A 17,062-nucleotide genomic window follows, 5' to 3' on the forward strand; every position below is an offset into this window, starting at 1 on the left:
TGTACGGAAGTGAGAGCTGGACCATCAAGAAGGCTGATCGCCGAAGAATTGATGCTTTTGAATTATGGTGCTGGAGGAGACTCTTGAGAGTCCCATGGACTGCAAGAAGATCAAACCTATCCATTCTGAAGGAAATCAGCCCTCAGTGCTCACTGGAAGGACAGACCCTGAAGTTGAGGCTCCAGTACTTTGGCCACCTCATGAGAAGAGAAGACTCCCTAGAAAAGACCCTGATGTTGGGAAAGATGGAGGGCACAAGGAGAAGGGGACGACAGAGGATGAGATGGTTGGACAGAGTTCTCGAAGCTACTAACATGAGTTTGGCCAAACTGCGAGAGGCAGTGAAGGATAGGCGTGCCTGGCGTGCTCTGGTCCATGGGGTCACGAAGAGTCGGACACGACTGAACGACTGAACAACAACAACAACAAAATAAATTCAGACAAGATGCAAAATCTTGGTTTGTTTTTCGGCAGAATTTAGGCCACAACTTTATTGATTACATCAAGTGAGTGGTTGCATAGGCTCTGGTTCGACTAGCTCCCTGCACCCTTGCAGGTAGCACTGACCCAGGGCACCAGCCTAGGGTGAACACCTGGAACAGTGGAAAGCCGGGGTCAGGCTAGTCCACCACCCAGATGTCCCCCTGGACTCAGGCACGGGCACAACGCCTCTCAGGGTTGACCAAACCATTGAGACCCTGGATTCCTTTAACGGAATACCCTTTGCATAGGGATGGCGAGACTGTTCTGCCACCCCTATCACTTGAACCAGAGCCTATCCGCAACCTTACAAGTTGTGATGATTTGCTATGCGGCAGGCGAAACCCAAGTGGCAACAGCCCATCAGCCAAGTGGGGAAAATTCCTGCCGTGCCCCTGTCCCAACGACAGGCGACACACGACAGCATAGCAAGGTCCAGCGAAAGCCCTGGATATAGGGAGAGGTGGGCGGGTATTCTGGTGCAGCAGCCCCAAGAGGAAGCTCAGGCACAAGTGCATGGGCTTATACAGGTCCCTCGATGCCCTTTCCTTGCGTCCCATTGGCCTGATTAAACCCAGCATCGAGGGACCTAACGACAGGGTGTTGTGGCTGTCCAAACGTACCCACCCACAACACAGGGTTTGGTTGCCAGGTTGCACTGCAACACACGTGCCCTCTTTGAGGGAGGACACGATTAACAAGGGAGCTGTTCACTCCCTTTAACCGACTTCATTTCGTAGAAATCATTTTGGAATAGGGTCGCCACATTTCAAAAAGCGAACATCCAGACAGAAATGGCAACCCTACATTGGAAGTAATTTTGCAATACCGTAAAAACATGAAAAGCGATTGTGTCATGATATGGTGTGTTTATGTTTTGAAACTCCGAGTTGCTTGGATATATTCCTGTGTTTGTAGTTACTGTTGTGTTATCCGTTTGTGTGATTTTAACGATCTTGGCTGCGCTAATTTTCAAGGTGGTTGGATGCTGTTCATCGTTTTTTGAGGGACTGTAACAAGAGGGGGAAACCAGGATAGAGGTTTTTTTAAATATATATAAAAAAGCCTATGTCTGCAGTGGTGCTCACTGTCTTTATTTGATTCATTGTATTGATTTAATGTATTCCTGAGCCGCTCAAATCTCAAAGCAGCTTACAAGCAATACATAGCATCGTTGGTGGCACCAGGAAAAGTTTTGTGGGGGGAGGAGAGAGGGGGGAATCTCTATTTCCAAGACTCAGCTCCCAACTGGAATATGCGACCTGGAATACTGGAGGTTTTTAAGCAGAGGTTGGGTAGCCATCTGTCACAGATGCTTTAGTTGAGATTCCTGAATCGCAGGGGGGTTGGACTAGATGACCCTCGGGGTCCCTTCCGACTCTATGATTCTATGTATGGTAATTATCCACTCTCGCAGCATCCCTGCGAGGGAGGTCATTAACAGGCCGGCTGAGCATGAGGGAGAGTGACTTCCTTGTAGCAGCAAGACGTCACTGCTTAGACGAATAGAGCGAAGTGGCGATCCTCAGGCTGTAGGACAAAATGTGGCCCTCCGAGGCTTTCCAGATGGCCCTCAGAACTCTCCCTAGGTAGCAACGCTCGCGGGCCTTGCTTTGCATCCTCCTTGGGTGTTTCTGCCTGGCTGGAATGTCTCCCTGACCTCTGATCGTGCCTCTTGCCTCCCGGGATACAGAGCGGAGGGTGAGCATGTTGGAAAACTAGCCTGCTGTAGAACAGTAAATTCTACATCTGTTGCTCTGCCAGTTTTGACAGTGGCCCCACCCACCACTAGCATGCAGCCCCCAAAAGATTGCTCAGAAGGGAATGCGACTCTCGGGCTGGAAATAAAAGGTCCAGCACCCTTAGAGTAGAGATCCAGAATCGTTTCAGCAAGGCAGGATCCTCCCAGGCTAGCAATGACATGGATCCGTCCCTCAGATCCTGTCCCTTAAACGAGATGTGATGAAGGAAAGACAACGAGCCTCTTGCGATCTTTCTTTGCTCATTTCTTTATTTCATTGATTTATACAAAATAATAATGATAATAATAATAATATGTTATGCAACACAAGAGGTCAAAACGTTTGGCCACCCGCCCAGCTCAGCCCAGCCTTTGGAAACTGAGGATAATTCTTGCCAGATGAGGTGGAAAGGAATGGGACGGATCCAGACCTAACTCGGACGATCGGTGGATGGCTTCGTGATGACCACAGTGTACCGGATTCGGCTGCAGGGAAGGGTTTCTTCAAAGCATTTCACGGCGGTTCCCATTTGGCGAGTGTTTAGGTCTCAGGCCTGTTGGACTTGTCCAGCGGAGACGTCAACCCCAACCCAGAACGCCCTTTGCCACCCAACCTCTCCTCTCTCCAACCCAAGGATCACACACAGCCCCAACTCCTAGCCTCTTGCTCTAACCGCTAGCCCATGCTTCCCTTTCCAGGGGAGGAAATTGAAACGAAATCCCCTGCCCTACAGCAGCCAAAGCCATCACACCTGAGCTTTGCACCCTCTCCCTTAGGGCCCCCAGTAAATTTTGCAGGGACGAGTTGAAGGGCCGCAGTAAGTATTGGGAAGAGGGGACTGGGTCTTCCCAGAATTCACCCCCTGGGGGCTTATCAGGAGGTGAATGGAAGACCATTCGTGTCTTTCAAATGCATTGAGTTGAAGGACTGCATTCAACACAGCTAGGCTTGATGTTGGAGGCTAGAGGGCGGGGCCACGTTGGAACTCTGGCAGATCGAGGGGTGGAGCCAGTGCAGGGACTGGTGGGTTATGGGCGGAGCCTATATAAATCCGGTCTCTCCAAGGTGCTTCAATCACAACCCATGTTACCACAGTTGTAGTTTAGTTGGGCCAAGATTTGCATTTCTCCAGTGGTCGTAAATTCGTGTCGAGTGCTTGCCTAGGTCCAGTCTCCATAGCTTCTCTCCTTCTTCCGCCCCCCTGATTTGGCACAGCCAGATCCAATCCATTTAATTCCAACTCCATAGACTCTTTGCTTTGTGAATTTAGAAGACTAAACGTATAAGGGAATAACAACCCAAGGAGGAGACGGGAGCCTGAAAACACAGCTAATGGAAGAAGCATCATCAATGCTATGGAAGCTGGCAAACCAAGAAGAACTGACCAAGCGGGGAACGAATTCCACCACCGAGATCAAAACGTTGGATTGAATGTATAGGTTTATTTTTAAAAATAATAATAACATTTCCAGGATCTGGAGCAAATAATATTCTGGATTCCAGATCTAGAGAGAGGAGGGAAACACGGTGCTCTGGGCATTCTAGATCCAGTGGTGAGAGAACTGAAACATAACAAATCTAGAGGCAAGGGCTACTAATTTATTTTAAAAGTTAAGCTCCAAAGAGTTCTGGATCAAATCTGGAAGATCTCAAACAAACAGGCATGCAGAGGGCTATGGGGGTCGGCCTGAAGTATCAAAACCAGAAAATAGGAACTTTGAGGAAAGCATCCAGACAGTGAGCTAAAATGACCTCTTAAGGGTCCAGAGCTCCTCCGTTTGAAGGTTCTCGAGTTGAGCGGTCAGGAACCGAGAATGTCAGTGTGCCTGGAAAGCTCACAACAATGCCATTCTAGAGCCAAGCCTTGGGGTGGAGTGGTTAGGGTGGGAACGTGGGAACCTGTCGCTGGGAATTGAAAGTTTCCTGACTTAAAGGCAATCAAGCTCTAGACTTTGATATTCCAGAACCGGACAAGGGGAGGGGAGGGAGAGCACCCCAAAATATTAACACTGCATTGACAACACATTGACATCATGGCGGACAGTCTCTCGTTCTTCCTGTGTAAACGGTCCGAGGCCTTGTGGTTCTGATCCTCCCAGGCGTGCGTTACTTCTTACTCTTTGTGACTCGGCACCCCTTTGCTGCGTCTCCCATGACGCCCCAGTACTCGCCGAACTGCAGTTTGGCCTCGTCGCCGTCGCCAAGGCTTTCAATCTTATCGTCCAGCGTGCCAACGCTCTGTTTTGAGAGGGGAAAGAAAGCTGTCAAAACCCAGCAGGGAAACCAGAGCTTGGATTTACAGTTTGCGGTTTCTTTTTCCAGACTTGGGGGGGTTGGACTAGGTGATTCGATGGGGACCCCTTCTGCCCCGAGGGCTTCATCCCCTTCAAAACAACCTTTGATGGCCGGAGGGGTACATTGCCAATGGTGGGTGGGGCAGGAAATGTCAACAATTTCAACTTCGCACAGGAGGGTCGTTTCTTTGCCCACACTCACACACCCCTCTGTATCCTGGCAAGTTAAGAGGCACGGTCAGAATTCAAGGACACATTCCAGCCAGGCAAAAACACTCAGGGAGGATGCCAAGCAGGGGCAGAGAGAGGGGGCATGGTCTGGAGAGAAGGGACAAGGCTTTGAGAGATGCCTAGAGGGCTGGACCCGAGGTTTCCTAGCCCTGCATTAGAAATCTACCAAGTTCCGTTGCTTTTTTCATTTTTAGACAAGTGACAAATACACCTTTATTTTGTGGGCGGGGCGGGGGGTCCTTTCTCCTTTCCGCTGCTCCTTGGGGGGAAAAACTTCACCTCTCCCTGCTCCATTCAATGTATGTTTCCGTTCCATTCATTTGTGTCAGGGATGGGGAATCTGAAGCTCGGTTTCCATACATTGTTGGAATGGAGCAACCCAGCCAGATGGGTGGGGTATTATTATTATTATTATTATTATTATTATTATTATTATTATTATTAGACTCTAACTCCCAGCAGCCCCAGCCAGCAGGGCCAACAGCCAGGCACCCTGGGAACTGTAGTCCAATAACATGGGAGAGCGCAGATTCCTCCTTTCCGGCTTGTATGGAACAAGATGATAAAGGCTGCAAACAAAGCAACGTCAGAGGAATGTTGACACAATGACCTACCATTACTTCCACAGCTGAGTGTCTCACAACCAGGATCTAGGCCTCCGTTCCCCACCCCCCAACCCCAATCTGGGGCCCTGCAGGCATTGTTGAAGTGCAACGCTCATCACTCCTGGCAATTGGCCGTGCTTTCCAGGTCTAATGGAAGCTGGCGTCCAAGAACATTGTTGGACTACAACTCCCATCATACCTGGCCATTGGCCATTGTAGCTGAAGGGCCTGATGGAAGTTGTAGTCCCAACGACACGTGTCAGGCCCCAGGTTGAGGGAAGCTGATCTAGGCTGAAGAGGGGAATCGCATCCCTTTGGTTTGGAATTGTTCCCCGACATAACGCTGAAACACCCCTCGCCCCAGAACTCTTCTGCCGCCGCCACCACCCCGGCGGACTCCTGTCTTAGGTTCCAGGTCTCCCTCTTCACCTCTGCTAAATGTGGCAACCTCTGTCCCACCAGGTCCCTCAGCTCGTTGGGGGTGATGCACTCTTTACGGCCCTTGACGGCGTAGCAGTGGAAGTTGTTGATGACGATTTCGATGGCCCTCTCCACATCGGTGAGCTCTTGAGAGTTCTGGGTGGCAGAGAAAGACAAGGGGTGGAGTTATAGTGAGACGCAAAGCATCAGCACAAGTCTGTGATCTCAAAAGAAGGCAGTCAGACCGGCCCGACTCCCTCCTACGCAATTACACCCTTCCCCGAAACTCCAGCCTAGCTTCATTAAGACTCCCAAGATTGCATACCATCTCTGGTGAGCAATCCGGAGATGATTATCCATTCCACTTGCACCAAACAGCCCAGCTCCATTACAGAGGAAACCACAACACCCATCCTCTTCTGTGCTAGACCAGATAAGATATGTCCCTTGTCCACAAACATATCGGTCCAGAACGAATCATATCCTTGTTTACCGTATCCTATGTTGAAACTCATTCGTTTCCTGACTCACATTCTGTCTGCATTAGAACTAATGGGAAACTGAAGTCAAGTCCATCCCAAATCTTCTAAAACTTCAGGAGATATCCAGAGTCTGTCTTCAACTGCTGGACATATTCCAAATTATTTTAAGACCTGGTTGTTGTTGATTTTTACAGAGGCCACTTTAAATAGCCAGGTCTTCCCACCAAAAGAGTCCTGGGAGCTGTAGTTTGTCAAGGGTGCTTCTGAGAGTTGTTAGGAGAACCCCTATTTCCCCTCTCAGAGCAAAAATTCCAGGAGTGGCTTAACAACCAATCCCTCTTCCCAAGGGACTCTGGGAATTGTGGTTCTGTGCAGGGAACCGGGGGTGTGTGTGTGTCTCCTAACAACTGCCGCCATCCTTCACAAACTACACCTCCCAGAATTCGATGTTTAAAGTGGGACCACGGTGTTTCAAATCTAGGGTGTGAGTGTGGCCAGAGACATCTGGGTTCAGTAGCGACCTCCTTAGCTCATCAGCTTCTGTTCAGTTCCCAGTACAATAGCCAAGAGCTTTCTGCACTTTCCCCCTGGTCTCCTCAGAAAAAATGTGTTCCATCTTCTGTCTCCTCTTGCTTAGCATAAACAAGGGTGTGTTCAAATGGAAGAAAAGCAGAAGAAGTCAATGGGGCATGGAGATTCAATGTTGAGGACTGAGACGTCCAAAGGGTACTTTCCCTCAAAGTTGCACTCCGACTCCCATAAGCCCCAGCCAGCATGGTTAATGGCAAGGTATGATGGGAAATGTAGTCCAATGACATCTGGAGGGGTATCAGCACTCTGATGTGATACTGTGGGTGTCAGATGCGCGTCAGGTGGCTGTTTGATATCCTCAAAGGATGGGTGAGAAATCTGATTCTGTTCACATTTAAAGGCAAATTGATCTAACTGACACGTTATGAAACAAAATGCAAGCATGAAAGGCAGCCATCCTCCTAATTTCGCACTAATCTGAATTTTGCAATGCATTTCTCTGGCTAAGTAAAACTGTGTACAAAAACACAGATATCGGTGAAAATGGTTTGCAGGAAAGTCTCATATTGGGAAACATTGTGTTGATCGCAGCGAAATTGCATTCGAAAACAATTGTATTGTAAGAGAAATTCGCACTGAGGTGCTGACGAATTTTTGTGAGGACTTTAAAAAAGAGCAAAAAAAAAAGAACCTGCAAGCTGATTTGGAAATGTGGAGAGCTGAATTTCAGACTGGAGAAACGAAGAACAGGGAGAAACGGAGACAGAAATGATTTGCCCATCCTGGCAGCCATGATTATTTGATGCACAACAAATATGCAAAGCCAACCGATCTATCTGATCATGTGCGCTGCAAACAGGATTAAACAGTGTAGTAGGAAAGACCCGCGGCCTCTTTTTGCACCATGGTGTCTAGGGACATATCCCGACCCTCAGTTTTCAGCCACAAGAGCGCCATACCACCAGGCCCACCAAGACACAGCCTGAGAGAGAGTTTGTGGCCTCTCACCTTAATATTTCCATCCTTTGCCTTTCCTAATTATTACATAGGAAGTTGCCTTGTACTGAGTCAGACCCCTGGTCCATGTAGCTCAGTGTTGTTTACACGGACTGGCAGCTGCTGCTCTCTAGGATTTCAGGCAAAGGCCTCTCCCAGCCCTACCTGGAGATGCCGGGGATCGAACCTGGGACCTTCGGCATTCAAAGCAGACTCTCTGCTCTTGAGCTATTGCCCTCCCCTGCTGTCAGATATACTTTTTAACTGGGGATGCCAGGGACTGAACCCCAGACCTTTGGCATGGAAAGCAGATGTGCTGTGATTTTAGCCGCAGCTCTTGCCCTGTAAATGAAGTAAGACCTTAGTCCTCACAGTTTGGAAGAAGGCCCCAATTCAGACAGGAATGGAGGGAGCTGTTCTGTCTTGTGTCAGACCTCATGGTCCATCTAGATCAGTGTTCTCCAAACTGTTTTTGGACTACAACTCCCATCGTCCCTAGCTAGCAGGACCAGCGGTCAGGGATGATGGGGGTTGCAGTCCAAGTCGGAGACCCAAGTTTGGGAAACACTGATCTTGTCTGATATTGCCTGCGCTGGCTCTCTGGGGTTTCAGGCAAAGAGCATTCCCAGTTCAATAGGTCTTACTCTTGAGTAAGTGTGCCCAGGACAGCAGCCCATAAATAACAACAACAACAACAACAAAAGTTTTGCTTCCTGCGACTGCCGCCCTTACTTGGGGACTGAGTCCCGCTGAAGTCATTGGAAGCGACTTCCGAGTAGACCTGCATAGGATTGTGCTGTGCCAGCATCTTTTTTTAATGAAATGAAATGAAATCCCATTTTGAATCCTGAAAAGCCATATGAAATCTTCCTTCTACACCGTGCTGCATTCAGTCGAGAGCTTACTGAATGTTATATATATATATAATCAGCAGGGAAAACCTGTTTGAATGCCGAGAGAAGCCAGAGCTTTTGGGCGTTTCCCTGGATGAGCCTCTTTCCTCCGACCGCAAAGCCAGTTGATCCAGAATATATATTTAAAATCAGCTGAGGGATCTGGTCTCCATGACAGAAGTCACTTTGTGGAGTCTGCTGACATGTCATTCTGGACCCAATGTGCTATTCGTATTCAGAGCTGATGGGATAGGAGGTGATCTGTGCCTCCTTGTTTGTTTTCCTAATCTGCATCTTCACCTTCATGCACACGCACATACAGAGTTTACACCCACCTTCCCCAACCTGGTGACCTGCAGGTGTTTGTGGACTCCAATCCCCATCAGCCCCAGCCAAATGGGACAATGGTCAAGGCTGGTGGCAGTTGTAGTCCAGCAACATCTGGAGGGCCACAAGTCCGCCCACCCGCCCACCCCTGTCCTAGACAAATGTCCCAGCCAATCAGGGACCACATATTAAATGCACTTACAGAGATGTAGAGCAGGGATGAGGATTCCCTATGTTGTTGGACTACAACTCCCATCAGCCCCAGTCCGCATTGGTCAATGATCAGGGTTAATGGGAGTTGCAGTCCAACAACATCTGGAGGGACCACAGGTTCCTCTTCCCTGCATTAGAAGTAAGGCAAATAGTGATTTAGTTCAGGGACAGGGAACCTGTGATTCTCCAGATGTTGTTGGGTCCCAACTCTCATCATACCCAGCCAACATGGCCAACAGTCAGGGGTGATTGGAACCATAGCACAGTAATATTTGGAGGGCCACAGGTTTTCCCACCCCTGCTGTATACACATGTCCCAACCAATCAGGGACCACATATTAAATGCACTTGCAGAGGTATAGGGCAGGATGGGGAGCCTGTTGACCTCCAGTTGTTTGTTGGACTACAACTTCCATCAGTCCCAGTCAGGATGGCCCAACGGTCAGAGATAATGATGGGAGTTGTAGTCCAGCAACACCTGGAGGGCACCAGCTTGGGAGAAAGCTGGCTTACGCATTCCCTGTCTGCAAATTTTGCCACCTGATTTCCCCTTTCACAAACCATAACCCAGGCTCAGTTGGCAGAGCACAAGACTCTTTATGTCAGGGTCATGGGTTCGAGCCCCACGTTGGGCAAAAGACTCCTGCGTTTCAGGGGGTTGGACTAGATGACCCTGGGGGGTCCCTTCCAACTCTATGTTTCCATGAAATTTCCCACCTTCTCTCCTCATTTCCAGCCAACAGCATCCTAGGCGAGGACAATGAACTCTGACTCAGCACTAGACTTGGCAACCATCTCTGCTTCTAATAAAAAATATTGCCAAGATATCCACCCCCCATCAGCTACCAATCCCCTCTCATTAGGACATTTTCCCTTAAAACATTTCAACGTGTCCCAGGCGGAAGACCATTCCAGAGGAGATTAGATCTTTGCCAAGGTGGTAGACAAGTCTGTTCTAGGCCCCAGAAAGTCAGAGTCTCACACAACTAGAAAGAACTGGTTTGGCTGAGGAGATCCCAAAATTTCCTTAGAGGGAGTTGGTTGCACAAGAGGATCTCTCCCTCTTTCCTGGGGAAAGGCTGTGTCTCAGTGGCAGAGTGTCCCTAACCACATCAACCCTTTCTCCAGAATCCTGAGGACTTTAGCTATAGGGCAAGATATGTAGCCAAGTTACAAAGTACACACTCTGTGTGCGGGACAGCTGCTGCCAGTCAGTGCCGGCCACATTGAAGTAGAAGGAGCAATGGTCTGACACAGTGTATTTTAGCCAACCCAATCTGGCTCCCTATGACATGGGTTTCTCCGTACCTCCCAGAAGCTTTGCTGTGTTTAAGAAGACAGATCCACAGATGATCCGAGAGGGCATCCTTTCCACACACACACACACACACCCCAAAACCCTACACACATCCCCCTTCCAACACAGAATGATTTCCACAGTTTCTCCTCTCCCTTCCCCAGAAAACCGGAAAACAGTGCCCTTTCCCCCCTCCAATTGACCTTTCTCTTCTTGCAGCAACCAAATCCCATCGTTGGTTCGGTTCGGTTGGTTCGGTTCGGAGCGTCGGCAAAAATCCCCTTGTCCGGAGCACGTCGTGGCAAGTTGGTTCCTTGAGATCTGCTGGGTAGTTCCCGCTAAGAGACTCTTAGAAATCCAACAACGGCTGTTTTTCCTATGGGCGGGCGACAGAAGGGGAGAACGGAGACGTTTAGCTTCCCATCGGATCCTGCCTCCTTTTATTTCTTCCACCCCACCCTGGTCTGAGCGTGTTTGGGAAGGCAAATTGTTGAGCGCTGCCTGAACATGTCCGGAGCGGTGAGGCACGCCGCTGAGCGAGGAAAGGATTGGAGTTCACGGGGAAGGGGTGGGAGTCTGGAGGAAGGGGAAAGCCCACCACCACTACTATCCCAAACAACACACCCACCCCTTGCACCCCTTCTGTTGAGCCCTGGAGGAGTCCCAAAGGAGAGAAGTCCCACTTACCTGCTCAAAGGAATCACCTGTGCTGAATAGGGTTGCCTCTCCTGCCACGGTTTTATATCTCAAGAAGGCGTGTGTAAGAGACACCTCCGGGAGATACCAGGAGGCGGGTGGTGGCGCAAGGCATCTCGCTGCGCCGCCTGGCACCCTGCCAGCGTGGGACTTCAGCGCCACCCATTTCCTAATTTTTTTAGTCATGGTGCGACGGGTGAGCAATTGGTATGACAGGAGGCCGGTTTACGTGACTCCTCTCTCCCCTCCCCGCCCCCTCCAGTTTATCAAACTCGCCCGCTTTCCTCATCCCGTGCTCCATCCCAGTGATCTCCAAATACTAAGGATGTAAGAATGTACGTCCGTGGCTCCCATTTTTTTGCTGCCACACCTTATGGATTCCAACCCCCTGCATTGCAGGAATCTTTCACCCACTGTGGGGCTCGAACCCACGACCCTGGGACTAAGAGTCTCACACTCTATGAACTGAGCTATCTAGCTCCTCTTTTAAGTTTCATGGGGACACGGATGGCGCTGTGGTCTAAACCACTAAGCCTCTTGGGCTTGCCGATCAGAAGGTCGGCAGTTCGAATCCCCGCGATAGGGTGAGTTCCTGTTGCTCTGTCCCAGCTTCTGCCAAACTAGCAGTTCGAAAGCACACCAGTGCAAGTAGATAAATAGGTACCACTGCAGTGGGAAGGTAAACGGTGTTTCCATACGCTCTGGCACTCGTCGCGGTCCTCCATGCGCCAGTAGCGGTCTAGTCTTGCTGGCCACATGACCCGGAAAGCTGTCTGTGGACAAATGCCGGCTCTCTTGGCCTGAAAGTGAGATGAGCGCCGCAACCCCATAGTCGCCTTTGACTGGACTTAACCATCCAGGTGTCCTTTACCTTTACTTTTACCTATAAAAGCATTGTTCAGAATAGCGGTTTGCACAACCCCCCGATTCATTGCACATTTATTCGAAATCCAATTAAAATTGGTTAGTTTGTTGTAGAATGTTTGAAAAAGTATCTGAAGAAGTGTGCATGCACACGAAAGCTCATACCAAGAACAAACTTAGTTGGTCTCTAAGGTGCTACTGGAAGGATTTTTTTATTTTATTTTTTATTATTTATTTATTTTATTTTGAAAAAGAAATATGGTTGTGTTAAAATGTGGGCAGGATTTGAAGCATAGCAGCAGATGACAAGTGGTAGCTTAATCATTTATAGTTTTCACTCACCTTAAACTTCCTCGCCAGGTTATTGTGAGGAGGAGAGCTGCCTTATTTCTCCATGTATAAGAAGATGAAAACCCTCGACAAATCAATAATTATTGATTTCTTTATTTGGGGTTTTAAAAAGATAGGGATCAACTTATACACGGGGGACCTTATACACAGAAAAATATGGTATGTAAGCCACCCTTGAGTAGGAAAGGCGGGATATAAATGTTAGTGTAAAATTGCCGTGGCAAAAAAAAAAGCAGCGGATAAATTTAATAAGCATAAACAATGCAAAAGAAGCAGAAAGCAACCACCATGAAATACAATACAAATAATTATAACAGTGAACAGCCGAATAGAGATAGAGGCAAAATCCAATTCCGTTTGCATCCCAAGGCCAACTGATCTGGTTTGCACTTCCTGAAGTAAAACACAAAGAGAAACTTCAAACTCCGAACTGCGCTGAATTTTGCAACGCAGTTCTTCAACCAAGTTGTGGGTATGAAAATGTATACGCTGGGTAAAGTTTGCATGTTGAAAAATGCATACTTTTATTAAAAGAACATACGGAAATGCATTATGTTAGGGGGAGTGGCTTACAAAAAAAAACCATGCAAATTAGGCAAAATTTGCATTAAGATGCTGGTGAATTTTCGTGATTTTTTTTTTAAGAATTTGCAAACTGATGTGCAAATGTGGAGAACTGAAAAATAAGAATCAGGCCCAATCTGCCCTGTGTATCTAAAGCAGTAGTCTAACACATTAAGCAGTCATGACTTCCCCTAAAATACCCCGGGAGCTGTCATTTGTTAAGGGTGCTGAGAGTTCATAGGTGGCCCCCTCCATTCCTTTCACAGAGCTATAATTTCCAGAGTTGTCTCTCTTCCCAGCGACCTGAGAGAGAGACTGAAATTGATAGATTATTCCATTCATATTGGCTCATCAATTTATATAGCTGCATAGGCCTGTGGACATAGAAAGGTCTTCAAGGAGTGTCTGGCAGTTATTATTATTATTATTATTATTATTATTATTATTATTATTAATTTCAGTGCTTTTTTCTGGGGGGACACAAGGGTACGCAGTCCCCTAAACATTTTGTGAATCTAAAAATGTTAAAATTTTTGGTTTCTTCTCTAGCACGGTGAATCGTCAGTTCCATTCCTACCCCCGATGGCGGCCTCATTTGTACTTTTGGCCATTTACTGTACAGTATTTATTCCCCCCCCCCCGATTTGAACTATAAAATGGTGGTTTTCTTGAGTCAAAATGAGAGTACCACTAAACCTTTTTTTAAAGGAAAAGAAAAAAGCACTGATTAAATTAATTGCTTTATTTTGCCCAAGGTAACTCAAAGTGACTTACAAACAACAGGCAGGCAGACAATAAACCCCAAATAGATAGGAGGAGTTTCCGCGCGCTGCTCTGGTTCTCCAGAAGCGGCTTAGTCCTGCTGGCCACATGACCCGGAAGCTGGACGCCGGCTCCCTCGGCCAGTAAAGTGAGATGAGCGCCGCAACCCCAGAGCCATCCACGACTGGACCTAATGGTCAGGGGTCACTTTACCTTTACCTAGATAGGACGAGGCACACGAAGGAGAACCTCAGAAAATGATCTCAGGGTCTGGGACTCGTATCCAGAGAGTTGGTGCTTGAAGTATTGTGGTCCTGAGCAATTTAAGGCTTTATAGGTCAAAACCAGCACTTTCAACTGGGCCCAGAAACGAATGGACAGCCTGTGCAGTCAGGCCAGGATTGGTGTAATATGCTCAAACCATATTGCCCCAGCGAACAAAAACGAGGGTGCTTTGCTGCATGGTTGCTGGAAGTGTGTTCCACAGCATGGGACCAGGACCACTAGGTCCCCAGCTTCTAGCAGAGGCCAGACAGTCTGCTGTAATACACGGGGCAACGAGCAACACTCGTCTGGGTGATCTCAGAGACCGAGCTGATATATGAGGCCTCAGGCGGTCCTTAAAATACGCCTGGGAAGCTCGTACACCAGCCATGAAAAGTAACAATTCCTCCCAGCTACCCCACAACAGCACCCTCTTAAAGGTAAAGGGTAAAGGGACCCCTGACCATTAGGTCCAGTCGCAGATGACTCTGGGGTTGTGGCACTCATCTCGCTTTATTGACTGAGGGAGTACAGCTTCTGGGTCATGTGGCCAGCATGACTATGCCGCTTCTGGCGAACCAGAGCAGCACATGGAAACAACGTTTACCTTCCCGCCAGAGTGGTACCTCTTTATCTACTTGCACATGCTTTCGAACTGCTAGGTTGGCAGGAGCAGGGACCGAGAACGGGAGCTTACCCCATCGCAGGGATTTGAACCGCCGACCTTTTCATCAGCAAGCCCTAGGCTCTGTGGTTTAACCCACAGCACCACCCTCGTAAAGGTAAAGGGACCCCTGGCCATTAGGTCCAGTCGTGTCCGACTCTGGGGTTGCGGCGCTCATCTCGCTTTACTGACCAAGGGAGCTGGCGTACAGCTTCTGGGTCATGTGGCCAGCATGACTAAGCCGCTTCTGGCGAAGCAGAGCAGCGCACGGAAATGCCGCTTACCTTCCCACCGGAGCGGTACCTAGTTATCTACTTGCACTTTTGACGTGCTTTCAAACTGCTAGGTGGGCAGGAGCTGGGACCGAGCAACGGGAGCTCACCCCATCGCGGGGATTTGAACCACCGACCTTCTAATCAGCAAGCCCTAGGCTCTTAGAGATATCCAAATTGGTCCTGCATCAAAATGCCAAGCCCTTCCCAGGATATTCCATTCAAGTCTCCTTCGCTTTGCCTGCCAGTCAGCATTTCATGTCGACTCCTCACCGGGCTGTTTTGGGTGTACCCCATCCCTTAAGGGTCCCCATCTTGAAACCTAGCCCAAAGATCCCTCCCTCATGTGGATTGATGATTTTGTTTTGGCCATGTAAGGAACCACTCTTGCAGAATCAAGCCTGCTGGGGGTACCCTGTGGCCCACCAGATGTTGTTGAACTCCCACCATTCCCTGCTTATCAAGCATGCTGACTGCTGGGGGTGGTGCGAATTCGAGTCCAGCCACGGCTGGAGGGCCGCAGGTTCCCCGGACGCAGCTGTGAGTTTACAGGGTTGCCTCTAGATATATAGCTTGGTTCACCTAACAGTCACTGACAGACATATCCGTTGTGAATTTGTATAAACCATGTATAATCATTTCCCAGTAATAAAATCTAGCACCCTGTTTGTGTTGACAGTCCCTAGACAGGAGCCTTTAATTAAAGAGAGTTAACTGATCAGGATTATTATTCTCAGTCTTATTTACCCACCTTTCACCCTAAGGTCCCAGGCCAGGCGACAACAGTTACAACACAATGTTTTAAAAGTTTAAGGCAGTATATAATCACAGACATCAGGTGGGTCCTAAAAATATAGACCTTTGTTGCCAGTTTTCCACAAGTTGGACAGGATGCTGAACTAAATGGTCATTGGCCTGATCCAGCAGGTTCTCCTTATATTCTTAGGGTTCAGTTTGCCTTTTAAAAGCAAGTCCCTGAACTTTCTGAAAGAGTGCATGGACCAAAAACATATTCTTCAAATCCCTCCTTCTCTAACTTTTGCAGTGCGGTTCCCCCGCCAAGTTGCAAAAACAGATAACAGACTAAAGTTTTCAGGGAAATGCAATGTGTGAGTAAAAAGAATGCCTTGCGGAAGGGAGAATTGTTTCGCAAAACAAAACCAGAAACCAAACTCCGCATATTAGGAGAAATTTGCCCTAAAATGCTGATAAATTATCACGGGGTAATGCAGACTGATGTGGAAATGTGGAGAAATGGGGAAATGACATAGATTTGCCCATTCCCTAACTCAGCTGAAATTAGACAAATCATTGGTGCAGGAGAGGGTCTGCCAATGACTACCACTCATCACGATGCCTCCATGCGCCCTCTAAATTCAGAGGCACTCAATTTATGGATGCTGGTTTTGGAGCAGGTGGGCAAGCAGGGGTTACAGTTATTCTCGTGCCCATCTTGTGTGGGCTTCTCGGAGGCACCTGGGAATGTGGGAGCCCGGTGTGCACACAGGGAAGCTTTCATGTGGATAAGGGCTGGGAAAGTCACTTGCGAACGGGAGAGCTCCATGAGCTTTCTATACTGTGAACCTTTTCTGTGGATAAAGGATGGGAAGGATGTTTTCGTCCATATGGGCGAAGCTTATTTGTGTGCTTAAGTGGCAGGCTGCGATTCAAGTGCCACTGCTCCCTCCTCTGTGCCCACACAAAGCTTGGGGATCACAGGCAGTGTGGATTCAGGAGACGCCCCTGTTGTCATGGTCACCTGTGGCGGAGCAACACCCCCGGGGGTTAAATTCCGGAGTGCATTCCTTTGCCGTGCCGAAATCAGCCTCCTTATACAATACACGTCTTGGAAATCGGGAAGCTTCATTTCCGGCTCCAAAGGAACAGCGGGTTGTCATTCCTGGGCCCTCTCGCACCGAGCCCTGGCCTGAAGCCAAACATGTTTCTCTTACCCGTCGAGCTGGTCCTCTGTCTTAACAGATGCCCCGCCTTCCCCCCTCCAGAGGTAGCCGCATCTTACTCTCATCGGTGCAAAAGGAGTTGATGGATTGCTGGCTCCTCCTCCTCCTCCTCTGCAGCCTCGAGGAAGGGGCTGCCAGATTCCCACCTCACCT

At 48.6% G+C, this 17,062-nt stretch overlaps 1 protein-coding gene across 1 annotated transcript; it reads right to left on the minus strand.

The window, feature by feature from the left end:
* Positions 1 to 3,649: 3,649 nt before the first annotated feature.
* LOC117039004 (protein S100-A14-like) lies at positions 3,650 to 11,249 on the minus strand. The gene is made up of 4 exons (XM_033136028.1): positions 11,199 to 11,249; positions 10,715 to 10,887; positions 5,782 to 5,928; positions 3,650 to 4,460 (listed from the first exon to the last, which is right to left on the minus strand). The coding sequence occupies exons 2-4, from the start codon at positions 10,742 to 10,744 to the stop codon at positions 4,329 to 4,331; spliced, it is 309 nt and encodes a 102-aa protein (XP_032991919.1). The 5' UTR covers positions 10,745 to 10,887; positions 11,199 to 11,249; the 3' UTR covers positions 3,650 to 4,328.
* Between the last annotated feature and the right edge of the window lie 5,813 nt (positions 11,250 to 17,062).

This window comes from Lacerta agilis, chromosome 17, assembly GCF_009819535.1.
Source record: "Lacerta agilis isolate rLacAgi1 chromosome 17, rLacAgi1.pri, whole genome shotgun sequence".
In the NCBI taxonomy this organism is placed as follows: Eukaryota; Metazoa; Chordata; class Lepidosauria; order Squamata; family Lacertidae; genus Lacerta; species Lacerta agilis.